This window comes from Rhipicephalus sanguineus, chromosome 3 (assembly GCF_013339695.2).
Source record: "Rhipicephalus sanguineus isolate Rsan-2018 chromosome 3, BIME_Rsan_1.4, whole genome shotgun sequence".
Lineage (NCBI taxonomy): Eukaryota > Metazoa > Arthropoda > Arachnida > Ixodida > Ixodidae > Rhipicephalus > Rhipicephalus sanguineus.
The window spans coordinates 190,911,346-190,925,799 of NC_051178.1; the positions used below are offsets into that span (position 1 = coordinate 190,911,346).

General features: G+C 50.0%; 1 protein-coding gene across 1 annotated transcript; it reads left to right on the forward strand.

Annotated features, from left to right (window-relative positions):
• The first annotated feature begins 9,399 nt into the window (after window positions 1-9,399).
• Window positions 9,400-12,502, forward strand: LOC119387909 (actin-5C). The gene is made up of 4 exons (XM_037655476.2): window positions 9,400-9,518; window positions 10,009-10,172; window positions 10,910-11,396; window positions 11,590-12,502. The coding sequence occupies exons 2-4, from the start codon at window positions 10,047-10,049 to the stop codon at window positions 12,105-12,107; spliced, it is 1,131 nt and encodes a 376-aa protein (XP_037511404.1). The 5' UTR covers window positions 9,400-9,518; window positions 10,009-10,046; the 3' UTR covers window positions 12,108-12,502.
• Window positions 12,503-14,454: the final 1,952 nt, after the last annotated feature.

Below are 14,454 nucleotides of genomic sequence, written 5' to 3' on the forward strand. Positions count from 1 at the left end.
ACCTGATAACGCCATCACATGACATCGGCGCTTCACACACCCTCCGTGATTGGTGGGCCAATCACGAAGGCAGTGCAAATCGGCGAAGTCATGTGATGACGTCATCGCGTGAAGTCACGTTATTCGATGTCATCATGACGTCACAAGCTTTGGTCGTATGGTGACGTCATTACGTGATGATTCTTAACATCCCTCGTGTTGACGCCTCCGACGCGGGACGCCGACCCCGCGGACGCCGGCGGTCAATTTTCGCGTTTGCTGAGGCCTCTACGGTTTTCGCCAGAGCAGGTGCAGGGCCCCTAGAAGGCGAGTGTTAGATGAAAATACTACTTCGTACTGCTAGTCTGTCATAGCGGACATCCTGTTGGTTTAATTTAGAAAATCATTTTTCTGCTCAACTTCACGCTCTATCCTTCCTAAAAACGAAATTTCTCGAGTACATGAGCGCCCCTTGCTATAGTAGAAGAGCTTCCTGCACTAGCACAGACATCGCGTACATACGTGAATGAATAAGAAGCGCAAGGCACATTCGCGTAGCACAGAGGCGCGGATTAATTTACCTGCGGAATTAAGCGTAAAACTGGTAGCATATGCACAAGCGGCAACACACTGCGGTAAATGACACCATAGGCTTACAGTCACAGAGGCGCAGACCACATAACGTGCAACACATGCCAGATAAACGCCGCAGCTGACGCGCGGCGGCACTAACCCGCGATATCGAAATAATCTTCCCCTCACAACATCTCGGTAGCATTCCAAGCTCGTGCTCAGAACGCGCGATAAATTACGCAAACACAACACATCAGGCTTGACACTTATAGCGTGATCGCTGCAAAATTTCTATTTGCCCAAGCGTTGGAAACGCGAACTATAAACTCCTTTTTTCCGCGTGACAAAACGGTTTTTAGAGTTTGTGCGCCTTAAAGGGCCCTATTGCACAACGAATAATAAGTTTGTGTTAATGGTACGCTGTTTACAATACGAGCAATATCCAAGCGAAATACTCAAGTACGTATCTCGCATATCGGGGTCCAATTTGCTGCGTCTGATGTTTCTAATCCAAAGGCGTTGTCGCTTTTGGATTAGACAACAGCCCATCGCACGCAACAAATTCAAGCGTGAATGCGAGGAGCAGTCGCCATGAATACGCGCGCGAGACCATACGCGGCTTCGCACAAGGGCTTCGCAACCTACGTCCTACGCGCGCTAGTCAGCGATCGTGTAAATGCGGCGTGCCGGCGCTCGCCGTCGCGGCTCAGCCTCTATGGCTCCGCGCCGCGCCGCGCTGCCGCCCGCCGCCGCCAGCGAGGAGAGAGAGTTTACGTCACGAGAAGAAGGCGGCGCTGGGGCGGGGCGTGGAGAGCGGCGAGATGAAACAATCGCCAAACTCTCCCGAAGGGTATATATGGCTCTGGCCAGCTGCAGAGCAGCGAGTAATGGAGGACAGCTTCGCAACCGTGCACAGAACAACAGATGATGACGTCTGAATGAAGAAGGTTTTACGATCGTTTAAAGGGCAGTGGCCTATACTGTTCGAAGTAAAATATGAAGAGTGCCTGAGAGCGTGGTGTTGTATACAAAGAAAATTTGCCGAAGACGACCGTATACTACGTTCATACGAAGCTAGTGCGTAGAAATACCGCATAGACCATTGCGAAATTTATCTTGACATATTTTTGCTAACAATGCGCCAACAGAGAACGAAGACAGAAAAGATAGACAATTAAACACACGCGATCGCCATGCGCAACTATACCCGGCATTCACTATAGGGGAAAAAAAAAGTACATGTTACTCTTCGTGGTGAATCCTGACTTCCCATACATATAACTCTCTTTAAGGATACGCGTTAACTTAACTCTCTTTTGGAGAGTGGCGCCTCTCAAGACTCTCCGAATAGAGTATAATGATCTCCAAAAGAGAATTATAACGGGGCTCGCCAAAAAGAGTAAATAGGACTCTTTCTTTTCTTACAGTGTGCAATTATTTTAAAAAATCGTGAGCCTCAAGAGAGGTGCAATCGCACATGCGCGTACACTATACATGCAGCAGCATAAAAAAAAAGAAAAGAAAAATAGCTGCGCAGATCCAAGGCGCATGTGGGTACATATAACTTACAGAAAGTTTAACAAAGTAATCGTGCTCTTGAAAACGTGTGTTCATTGAGAATGGTTGTAGGTATCGTTTGTCGTTCCCCCGCGTAACTGCATATAGAGAGCACGTATACACGGCTATCGGCACGATTGTTGGGGCGTAAAGGTTGGGCCGTACGAAGCCCTATATAAGTATACACATGCATGAGTCATGCGGCGAACCGTATTCGGAAACTCAGCAGCCGCCAGCTGCCACCTTCAGCAAAGTCCGGTTGGGTTCGCCTTCAAAATTTAAACGGAGATACAAAACGCACAAAATCCGTGACATGCATCTGTGCACGTGGCTTCGAAGAGTCCTCGCGCTCCCTCGCCTCTCCTTCGCGAAGCGGATGGCGCTCAGAGACGATTTATAGAGGGAGCTTCTTTCGATTAGCTTTTTTTAGGTTGGCTGAAGCCTTTCGTAAAGGCCATTCGCAAATGCCGTAATGCCATTCAGAGCTTTCACTTCACAGCGCGGGGTTGATGGGATTGAGAAGAGTTGCGTCAACAAGACGTTCGACCATGTTTCCAACAGGTCTCCAAAGGTCAGAGCGGCCACCTTTCGCGAATGAGCGAGTGAATTTATTTTAACCTGTCTTCATCTATAGACAAGATGAATGGTGTGTCAAAGCAGCCTGCCCTGACGACCTTTCGGCGCATTCGTAAGCGATGTATGCAGAGGACATGCATCAATCTAGAGTCCCGGGTTTCGCAGTGTGCACGACGGTAAAACAGAACGTTTTATGCGTTTACAGCACACCGGTAAACACATAATTCGATTCTGCACCTCCCCTCCCCCAAAGCTTTCTACACATAACGTGGTTTTCAACTGCCTCCAGGACCGGAAGCATAGCAGCTTCGGCACCTAACGTGGTTTTGTAGCGCTGCCCCCGAGATCGGCCCACCTTCCACCAAGCGACTGCGTCTTGTGATGACGCCATCGTGTTACGTGACGTTATTGTGTGACGTCATAAGGACATCATAATAGTGTCACAAATTTTGGCGACCTGTGACGTCCTGGTGACGTCTTCTCACGATGATGATCAGGTTTTTACATCACTTTGTGTTGACGCCACCGGACACCGACGGTCACTTTTCGTGTTTGATGAGGCTTCCGCCTTTATAAAACGGTGGTGGCAGTGATTCCCTTTTGTGTTGCATCTTATCTTCCGCCGGTAACACGAATCAAGAAGCGGATAGAGGTCCCCACCAATGCAACGCTGCAGTGGAGTGCTTGAAGCGAGAGCTATACGCATCGTGCCAGCCAACCAGAAATGGGAATGATAAAGAGCTCCCCTGCGTTTCACCTCTGACCGTCCTCCGCGGTCCTCACTCGAATGTTTCCGGGAAATGGTCACGAGAAACATTTCTCTGGAGTGCGCAGTCGACCTGACGACGCCATCGCCTACGAAGTCACGAGGCAAGTTGACAAGGGGCCCCGTGAACAGAGATGCCTCACGCATTTATTGAGCGTTAGTATGAAAAATAAAGCATTCATTCATTCATTCATTCATTCATTCATTCATTCATTCATTCATTCATTCATTCATTCATTCATTCATTCATTCTCGTTAGTGATCGTCTGACACGAGCCAGGGCCTTCGTTGTACTGCGAAGTTGGTAAGATCAAGGCAAAGAGTAATTGATAAAAGTATCGTAATTGATTGCCTATAATAAAGTTCAGTGTATCAAGTGACTGTTCAGCCACGAAGCTTTCTGCGTTCACGTGTGACCAGGAGCAACAAAATAAAACGGATGTGGTATTTCCCAGTGGCGTAGCCACAAATCTTGTCGGTGGTTTACGACCTCTCTTTATGTATGTTCGCGCGTGTGTTTGTATGTCTGTGCGTATATATACACATGCGAAATTAATTTTTTTTTTCGGGGGGGAGGGGGGTGTGAACTCCCCAAACTACTCCCCTGGGCACGGAGCCGCGGTCATTTCCCCTTTGTGACACGTTTTATCCAAGGAGGTTGGTTTTATCTTGGTGTAAGCCACACATGCTCCTCTCTAATAGCTTGAGCCTGAGCACACGACTCAATATAAGATACCGTGGATCAGAGAACTATCACGGTAAAATACTCCACAGCCCCAAATGGCTGTACATAAGGACCAATGGAGCAACAAGTTGACCCAGCAACGCTCCAAATGTCAGTCAGCTCAGGACAGTGTGTGTGTGAGCTTCTTCTCGTTCTCTGAGGGATGCAGATGTGGAGAGAGAAGTTGTCTTTTTTTCTTCTTTTCTCTGTAGCAGAGAGGCGCGGCAGAAGAACCCGTACAATGAGAGGGGAGGCCAGGAGGGAGTGGTCCCGACTCCGAGGCCTTGTCGGGCTTCTTCCCTCCCACCAGGCGGAGGTGCGGTCGGCCACATGCATGCTGCATGAGCGGGAAGGCTGTACACACACACTGTATGGCTTTTGTGATCCCTTTCCACGGTGACCAGATGGGACGAAGCTTCCCGGAAAGGCGATGCCTTGCAGTGGCCTCACTGACCCCCTGTTGCCGAGCACAAGGCCGCTGGATCGAATGCCGGACGTGTATTCCTTCAGTTTGCAGACGGAAATCCAAGGCGTACGCGCCCTAGATTCTACTGCATCTATATTTTGGGACCTAAAGCTAACAGCGCTAACGAGAAGGCTAGAGAGTCGTGTACACAAACACGGCATCGCATGTTTGTCTTGTCTGGCATTGGTGCGGCTGTTTAATTCTGTCGTTTTCAAGTTCCAAAGTGCGGCCTCCTGAAGGAAAAAAAAAAAAAAAACTTTTTAAGCGTGTATAGTGCATTATTGCACCCATATAGCTCCTGTTCAATTAACTTGTTGTCCTTGTGTTAAAATGAAGCTGTATATATTTCATCACGATGAGAGAGAGAGAAAGGTTTATTGTGGCCGAAAAGCTGAGAGGTCGGCCTGAATCAATTTTCAGGCCCGCTCCTCAGCGGTAGGAAAGGGGAGGGAAAAAGAGGAGAGAGGTGTTGATGAAGCAAAACCTAGAATGTCCAGAAACTATTTACAGTAACCTGTCGAGTACTGTCACGCGCAAGAAAATTCTTCAGCGCTTTCAGAACATCGCTCTGATTCATGATGAAGCACGTTCGCTCACACACGAGCGGCCGGAATCTGGCTGGCTGGATCCACCAACGAAAAGCTGTTTCCACGATGTCGTGATATAAGAGGCTGCTGTTGAACTTCGTTATAACGAACACTGATATAACAAATTATGGGTTATAGCGAACGAAATACGAACTTTGGTGAGTCACGCTTCATTTCAGTGTCGTTTATTATTTTTATAACGAAACCAAAAACGCGAGAGCCGCCGCGATATCGGCTGTAACGAAGAAATATTTGTTTCACGCGGGGCTCAAAACTCGAAAGGGAGCATATAAAATGTAAAACAAACATTGAAAGACGATTCACAGCCACATTATTTTAATCGTATGAAAAAAAAAAAAACTGCGGAAATGTTGGTCATCCAGCGCAAAGGAAAGAGCATTTCACAGGTTGCGCCACCGTATGAACCTAAGCTTTGAATGCCACAAGGAGACAGGTGAGAATTACCTCAATTGTATAGTGCTTCTGAAGCCTAGAATAATGCGTCTCTGCATCTAGGATATTCGCGCGAGCCAGGTTGCCGATTTAGGGCCAATTTTCATCTCTGTCAAAACAAATATCGGATATAAAGAACTAAATTATGGTCTCATAACTAATTATCGTTTCAATCCTATTCAGTGTAAATTACGTTCCCGATGCTATATTTCGTTATAACGAGAGACAGAAATAGCTTTTATTCGTAGAAGGATAAGAGATAATCCCCGTAAGGTGGAGCCCTTAGTTCAGGGCTTCATTGGCTCGCGCCACTATTATCGGAGGTTCGACTAAGAGACTGGTTTGAGGAAACACGTTGCATGTCTTACGCGAGTAAATACAGTACATGAGTATCATGCTGGGCGCGCGACGCTGCGCCTATCACACGACGACTCGGCGTTCACTTTATATAGCAGCAGCAGCACCGCCACTTTCTAAACGAGGGCACGCGTTCTCGGCAAGGGGGCTACCGTTTTGTGAGCCGCTTCGTGGAGCGGAGGTACGCACGTGCACCGCTCGGCTGTCGTGACTTTACTCGCCGCGCTCGGCGTTAAAGGTGTCGGCACACGTCACGCCTCCACTTCAAGGGCGACGACGAGTAACCCACAATTAAACGTGACGTAGTACGTCTTGTAGGACATCCCCGGCTGATTCCTGAGAGCCATTAACAAACGAAAGTACACACGATGCTCCGTTTGAGAATACGTCGTTCTTGGGCGCATACACTTTATTGAGCTGTGTCCGGAAATTGGAGAGGCATACGTGTACCGAGTGCGTGTATGAGGAGTAACTATTCAGACGGATAATAAATGTCACACATATGTACGCTAAATTAATGGCAGGCTATATTATTTGCACTAGATGAAACACCACTAAGTGTTGTCAGTGCAGGTTAATGAATGCAGCAGAAAATTAAGCCAAGGAAGGGATAGGGGCCATTAAATGTATGTATGTATGTATGTATGTATGTATGTATGTATGTATGTATGTATGTATGTATGTATGTATGTATGTATGTATGTATGTATGTATGTATGTATGTATGTATGTATGTATGTATGTAACATGGGGAGGTATCACTTGCTGACATGCCGAATATCATTGGCATAACGAAATAGTCACAGTACAGTATAGCAACTGGGCGAGCAGCAAGAGTCAGGCTGACAGCAGAAAGGCTTCGATTTAACAGAACCACATTGAACTAGAATATATAGTTACCTATACGCAAGATCATCGTATTCCTATCTGAAGCCACCGCGGCGCGAAACCAAAGGTGAAGCGCACTGCGTCGCCGCGCGGTTCGCACAGAATATTGCACATCAACGGAGAGTGTGCGCTTACGAGTTCAAACGCAGAGTTGCTGTAATGATGCTCAACACTGCAATATCGCAGGAGACCCTTCCGAGCCTGCTGTACACGAGTACATACACGAATTGTGAGGTGGGAGGGGCGTGTACCTGAAGCTAGGTACGTCGCACGACTTGTGCTCCATGAATACTCCTCCTCTCACTATTGTGTCCTTGAGGAAATTATCGTTTGGGCTACATAGGTACTGGGGTTACTCTATCTGCTATAACCTGTTCACTGACTCTAGTTCAGACCTGCTACGAAATCTTGGTGACGTCGTCCTACAGGACGACTGTTCAGCAGTACTCGCACCAGTTCAGCAACGTCGACACAACAGATCAACACACCGTACTTGAGCTAAAGCGCCGACTAGCGGTTGCCGTTGCAGCCTCAGCCGCAAGCCGTGCCACTTAAACCGAGATGCCCCGTCGACGATTTGTATTGCGAAAGCCTGCTATCGTATGCGAACCTGCGCTATAGCTCTTGACTCATTGTGTACTGCGAGACCAAGCGGCGTCTTCGCGATGAGTCACGACTGGAACGGGCCGAATACGAAAGCACGCCGGTACTCCCCCTGCATGAGCCACCACGAATCAATCGCTCACCGGCGCACGGCTGATTTATATTTCTACTGCCAGAAGATTTCAAGCGAAACACGGATCGTGCTACATAACCCAGCAGTGATGTCGTGCGAGCAGCGCATACACCGCATTTCGAAAACCACCGGTCAGTTCGTACGTATCACACCACAGATAAAGTTTAATAACCGCGGGGACCTACATTCTCGTTACGAAAGTCCAGCGTAACGTTCCAAAAAAAAAAAAAAAAGAAGGCTAACTAACCCGACTCATTCGACAACATTTCTCGGGACAATAAGAGGAAGAGAAAAAAGCGATCTGAAAGGAGGCCATGCGGTATTAGCGCGCACGTTATGGAGAATGCAGGGCATGCGAACGAGATTGGCTGTAGGACGAGCCGACACTTGGCGCCAGCGCTGTTGTACTGGTTTCAACAACGGCGATCGGCCAGAGACCCCGTTTAGGCCGCCGACAAAGCGGGCGTCGCCTTCGGTATTATCAAAATGTTACCAGACCAGCCGCGGTCCCGGTCCAACCCGGCTCGTTTCTCTTGGTCCGTTCTATTTTCGAGGGCTTGGGAAAATTGCGAGACTTCTCGCCGAATATGCCGCCCGTTTCGACTGGACTTGCTCAAGATTTGACGGCGCGTGAGCCGCCAAAACACGGGCACAAATGAGCCTCTTGCTGCTGATATTGACGTATAGATAGAGCGAGGAACACGCTTGAAACTCTCCGAGATAAAAATCACGGCAAGCTGCTACGCAAATGCGTATTAAATGCTTGCATAACGGTGATTATTAAAGTATTAGCGTGACTAGCGTGTTGGTGCGGTGTAATTACAGACTGCGCACGCGTAGAAAATACGACTGCATGTCGTCGCCGATCGCATGAATGCGGACTTTTTGATTCGCTCGCAGAGGAGAGGCCGCTTGCGCCAGCGTACAAACGCACGCGGCATGCAAACAACGCTCTCCGAGACCTTTGACAAGGCCCTTCGCAGAGATGACGCAGGTGGAAAAAAGCGCGCCGTACGAGCGCGCTTGCCCTTGAAAATCTCTCCACTCGGCGCGGCGAAAAATTGCACAGCGCGCCGAGCGATTCTCGGGAGTGTATCGGCCGCCCTGTAAACGAGGTCGCCGAGCAGCATCAACGAGCGCTAGAAACTACTGCACTCAACAGCATCTCGAGCAGAGAATCATCCTCGACGGTGCCGCAAAGCCCGCACAAACACACAGTTACATACTTCGAGAAAAGAAACAGATGGAAAGGGGCCGACCAGCAGGAATCCATCCGACGTACTACGAGAGCAGCCGAGCAAGCATCGCTGGCTGGAAACTTCTTCGCACGCGAGAGAAGCAGCCACGCTGGTGGGGAGAACGAAAAGCCGGGCCGGCCGATTACTGCAGCAGCAACGAAGAAGCCCCCCGCGCAGTAGCACCGTTCACGCGGCTTTCTTTTCGTCGTCTGTCAATTACGAGCAGCCTCTGCCATGGCGCTTGCCGAAAAAGAAACCAAAACCGGCTGCCGGCAAACCACTGGAGCATACACACAAACGCCTGCCCGCCGACCGGCGCTGCTAGCGCGCGGCGAGAAAGACAAAAAGAAAAACATTCCGGGTCGCCGGAAAATGACGTCACAATCCATATATGGGCATAGCCTAACGACGCGCTCGTCATTGGACGCCGTCGACTTCCGGCGCGCCGCTCTAGACCAATGGCAGGCCTCCCTGCTCAGTCGCTACCATATATGGCAATCTGGTTCTGCGATTTGAACGGCGCTAACGCACGTGCGATAAAAAGGCCGCCGGCCGTGTTCAGCCATCGCAGTCGTGTCCGTGGATTCGCTTGGGAGCCACCGTACGAAAAATTCTCTCGTAAGTGCGCTCTGTGTTCTTCAGCCGGTGTGGTGCTTGGGTGTTTCGTCTACCGTGCTCATCTCTACAGGCCTTGGTTCGTCAAGCGAGTTGGATTATGCGATCTTCAGTATTATATTTTCGAATTTGACAGCTTCACTTATTAAGCCTTGTGCTAGTTAACGGCCGTGTAGCTCATGGCATTTCGTCCATAGGTTATGGGTGTCTGCTTTGTGGATACAGTGTGTAAGGGACCGCATGGATGCATACCGCTGCTAGCCAAATTATAGTTTAATACATTAATTATTAAATTTAAGTTGAAATAATCTTAGTTTCCATTCTGGCTGTTTGATCATAAGACTGCGAGTGCAACCTACTGCTAGTATATGCGAACCTCGTTGCAGCGCAACGCCCTTCGTTAACGAGCATAGGTGCGGTTGTTTCGCAAGATTGATGGGCGTGTTCGCTGTGTTTTGGAAGCGAGCACTCATCTCGACGGTTTCTCTTCTAGGTTCTTTGTAGCCGGTCCGCTGCGCAACTCCAAACAAAATGTGTGACGACGACGTGGCCGCTCTCGTGGTTGACAATGGCTCCGGCATGTGCAAGGCTGGCTTCGCCGGCGACGACGCACCCCGCGCCGTCTTCCCATCCATCGTCGGCCGTCCCAGGCACCAGGTGAGTCATGCTTGATCAGCCATTTTGACACGTAACACCCCCAGCCCTGCCTAGATACCCCGTTATGTACAGCAATTGAAGAAAAATAGTCAAAACATAATCGTACTGCTCCCAAATTTAGGCTCGCATGCTCTAGTGCGTTTACGCATTCATGTCTAGCCGCGTGCCGGTATTTTAAAACATGTCTCATTCACTTACTGCGGCCACCTGTAAGCTGCAAGGCTAGCAACGTTTCGACACTCGTTCGGCCGTAAACGTGCGCTCTTCCCAGTTTGCAAAGCATTCAACTTGACTTTGCATCGCTGTCATTGCGCAGTTCTCAAATGGAAAGGCGGGGTTTGGCGAACAAAGCTAGCCCATCACAACCGGCATCGACTGGCTTCGCGCCCGCCGGTCTTCCATTCCAGCAGGAGCCGGTGTCTCGCTTTGCCCATATATGGTCAAAACGCGTCCGCCGCTGCTCACGTGACTCGTGGCCCGCTTCCTCCTCACCCGTTAGCCGGCTCTCGGCGCTTTGTTTTGGCGACCTTGCCGGTCGCTGGCCCTTCGGATCGATGCGCCGGTTCTTGCCTCGTCGGCTATCCCGCGTCTTGCAAGTTGTAGCTGTGGTGGGGGCGTGTCGCCAAATGTCCGCGCGTTCGCTCGGCGATTGATCGTTGCTTTTCAGACCGATAGTGCGGCAGCTCGGGATCTTTGTTGCTGACGATGGTTTCGAGCGCTGTTCCTTTTCCCCACAGGGTGTCATGGTTGGCATGGGCCAGAAGGACAGCTACGTCGGCGACGAAGCCCAGAGCAAGCGTGGTATCCTCACCCTGAAGTACCCCATCGAACACGGCATTGTCACCAACTGGGACGACATGGAGAAGATCTGGCACCACACCTTCTACAACGAGCTCCGAGTTGCCCCCGAGGAGCACCCCGTCCTGCTCACCGAGGCCCCACTGAACCCCAAGGCCAACCGTGAGAAGATGACTCAGATCATGTTCGAGACCTTCAACACTCCCGCCATGTACGTGGCCATCCAGGCTGTGCTCTCCCTGTACGCCTCTGGTCGCACCACTGGTATCGTGCTCGACTCCGGCGATGGCGTTTCGCACACCGTGCCCATCTACGAGGGTTACGCCCTTCCCCACGCCATCCTGCGTCTGGATCTCGCTGGTCGGGACCTCACAGACTACCTCATGAAAATCCTCACAGAGAGGGGCTACTCGTTCACCACCACTGGTGCGTTCACACTTCCAGACCTCGCTTCTGACGTTTAGTTTACGTAATCTGTAGCATCTTGTTAGCTAGATCTGCATGCTGTCTTCCCGCCAGACCATTGTAAACGTAGCGATTGTAGTTTTTCGCGTCGCCTTGCTGCTTGCCGCTTCTCGAGATATCCTAACACGGCGTTTTCTTTTCCTCCTCCCCACAGCTGAACGTGAAATTGTCCGCGACATCAAGGAGAAGCTGTGCTACGTCGCCCTGGACTTCGAGCAGGAGATGGCCACCGCCGCGTCATCCTCGTCCCTAGAGAAGTCCTACGAGCTTCCCGACGGTCAGGTGATCACCATCGGAAACGAGCGGTTCCGCTGCCCCGAGGCCCTGTTCCAGCCCTCATTCCTGGGTATGGAAGCGTGCGGCATCCACGAGACCACCTACAACTCCATCATGAAGTGCGACGTGGACATCAGGAAGGACCTGTACGCCAACACCGTCCTCTCCGGCGGCACCACCATGTACCCCGGCATCGCCGACCGCATGCAGAAGGAAATCACCGCCCTCGCGCCCTCCACCATGAAGATCAAGATCATCGCGCCCCCAGAGAGGAAGTACTCCGTCTGGATCGGTGGTTCCATCCTGGCCTCCCTGTCCACCTTCCAGCAGATGTGGATCTCCAAGCAGGAATACGACGAGTCCGGCCCCAGCATTGTGCACAGGAAGTGCTTCTAGGCTCTTTACTCTTCTACTGGACTTTTTTCTTTTTTCTTCTCGCCTCGTCGGTGCTTTTTTGCAACGCTTAACCAAAAAAAAAGAGCTGCTCCCGGTCCCTGCAGTCTCTCGGCGCCCGACAGAGGATGCGGCGCGAAAAGTCGTCCCTTCTGGGCACACAAATGTAAAGGACTGCGTGCCATTCATGGTGGCTTTTTTTTTTTTTTTCTCCTATGTTTTCACTGCAGGTGACCGAAGCACGAACTGGTCGCGACGTTTGAAGTATTCTGCAGAAGCGTGTCCACTGCCCAGTTGGGATGCGTCCCAATCTCACAATTTGTTTCAGATACCAAAAGTCTTATTTATAAAGTGTTTCTATCTGAAATAAATTGCAAAAGAATAAAGTTGAAAGCTGAACAACCTCTTGCTCTTATTGATCCGGTGCCTCGCCCTTAAGCACGGCCCTGGCTGTGCTTGGCAGGCCCATGAAAAGCAGCCCACTCTGCCGATTCTCGCGACTCATGGCCACAATATTTGTATACTGTCCGGCAACAACGGTCAACCGCATAGTGTAGTCGACGTGGGACTTGCTGCATTGCCCAGCCTGCATTGTTTTACGGCTTCACGATATTCACAACCATTTTACCACTGCTGAAGATGCGGCGGTGTGATACAGTACGCTTTTGCATGAGACGTGCGGTGGTAGAGCCGGCTTCCTCCTCGGCGGTGGCTTTCACCACTATACACCAGAGTGGAAAGTGAAGTCCCTCGAGAAACAATACCTGACGAGCATAGCACATGCCTAGCAGTTGATCCTGCCGCGTCCAAGCTAACCATGAATGCTGCACAATAATTAAGATAGCCGGTAGCCTCCATTAATTCAAAGCTCCTAGCAATCTCGTGTAGAAATCTGCTACAAGGAAGCGCGGTTTTGAGGTTGAATGCCCGCGGCATCAGCGCTGAATGGGAGGTCATTCAATTTGTCGGTGTCTCATCCTGAGACACGTCATCTGATGATGACTGTTCCGATGACGTATGTGGGAAGCCGCACCCCGACTTCCCGGGTGCTGCCATCTAGCCGCTCGCAACGTCACCTGTGACCGTGGCAGTGGCAGCGCGCCAAGTTCACTTGGTCAGGGCCGCCATAGACAGCCTTGCCTTACCAGGGCCTGAAAGGGGAAGGCCTTTCATGCCAGGGGCGTGGCCAGAAACTTTTTTTTTCGGGGGGAGGTGGTTTCAACCATACTTTATGTATGCTCGTGCGCGCGTTTGTATGTGTCATGTGTATACACACATAACTGAATAGTTTGAGGGGTTTTTTACTCCCCCCCCCCCCCCTATGGTTACGCCAGTGTTTCACGCCCTTGAACATACATAGCAAGGTCGCAAAAAAAAAAAAAGAAAAAAAAACACGGACGAAGAAAGGCAGGTACTACTCGGCCGACCCCCTCCAATGGGTATGTGCGATGAGGAGAGGGCAACTCAGGCACACGGGACGGGAACACTTCGTGAAGTTGAAGGCAGTTGAAGTTCGCGCCCGTTCTGTGTATGTACACTTACCTTTCTTCGTCCGTGTTTTTTCGCGCAGCGCTGCATTGTGTGTTCAAGAATTCACCAACTAGCCCAAACAATAGGTTTACTGCAACGTATTTCACGCCCTGCAGTTTGGCTTACTTATTTGAGGGGTGTGTGAATAGCGAAATTTTCTAATCGAATACGAATATTCGGTGAAAACTGGTTTCGAATATCGGAACATTACCTCGTGTCTGACGTGCCATTGGTTGGATATACGAACGCTGCGCCGAAGGTGTTCGGTAAAAGGAGGGATTTCGCTTATATTGAAGGCGATCTTCTCGCGATCCATGTCGTCTACAGCAATTTGCCAGTAGCCAGGTCGCGGAGGTCGAGAGATGAAAAGAAGGTGCCTCGTGTCATTTTACGTAACAATATGTGCAGGTCGTCACAGGTGAATCTAATACGCCGTTCACAACTATAGACGTCCGGACAACTGAGACTGAGGAACTCGTAAATTATAAAAAAGTGGTTTCCATCATCCGGTACAACATGGGAATGATCGCGACACATGTGTTATCAAGTGTATGCGCGTAGTGCTGTATTGGCCTAGTAAGTAAACAGAAAAAAGGATACGTGTGATACTACAGCATCGCACATTGTTTTATACTAAGGCCATAATGACCGAATAAAGTCAACTAATTCGCATGTATAGGCTATACACCTTGAAAGCTAGCCATTAGTATACTATCTGGCAAGTAATTATTGAGTGGTAGAAGCTGCTGCCGCTAAGCAACATACGCAGCTATCCTGCAGCATAATAACTCGAGACAGCCGTCACAATCTATCGTTATTT

Excerpts from the sequence above, each read along its gene's own strand:
- LOC119387909 (XM_037655476.2), top strand. The coding sequence starts at position 10,047 with ATGTGTGACGACGACGTGGCCGCTCTCGTGGTTGACAATGGCTCCGGC. Across the intron at positions 10,173-10,909 it reads TCGGCCGTCCCAGGCACCAG|GGTGTCATGGTTGGCATGGG; the intron begins GTGAGTCATGCT and ends TTTTCCCCACAG. Across the intron at positions 11,397-11,589 it reads CTACTCGTTCACCACCACTG|CTGAACGTGAAATTGTCCGC; the intron begins GTGCGTTCACAC and ends TCCTCCCCACAG.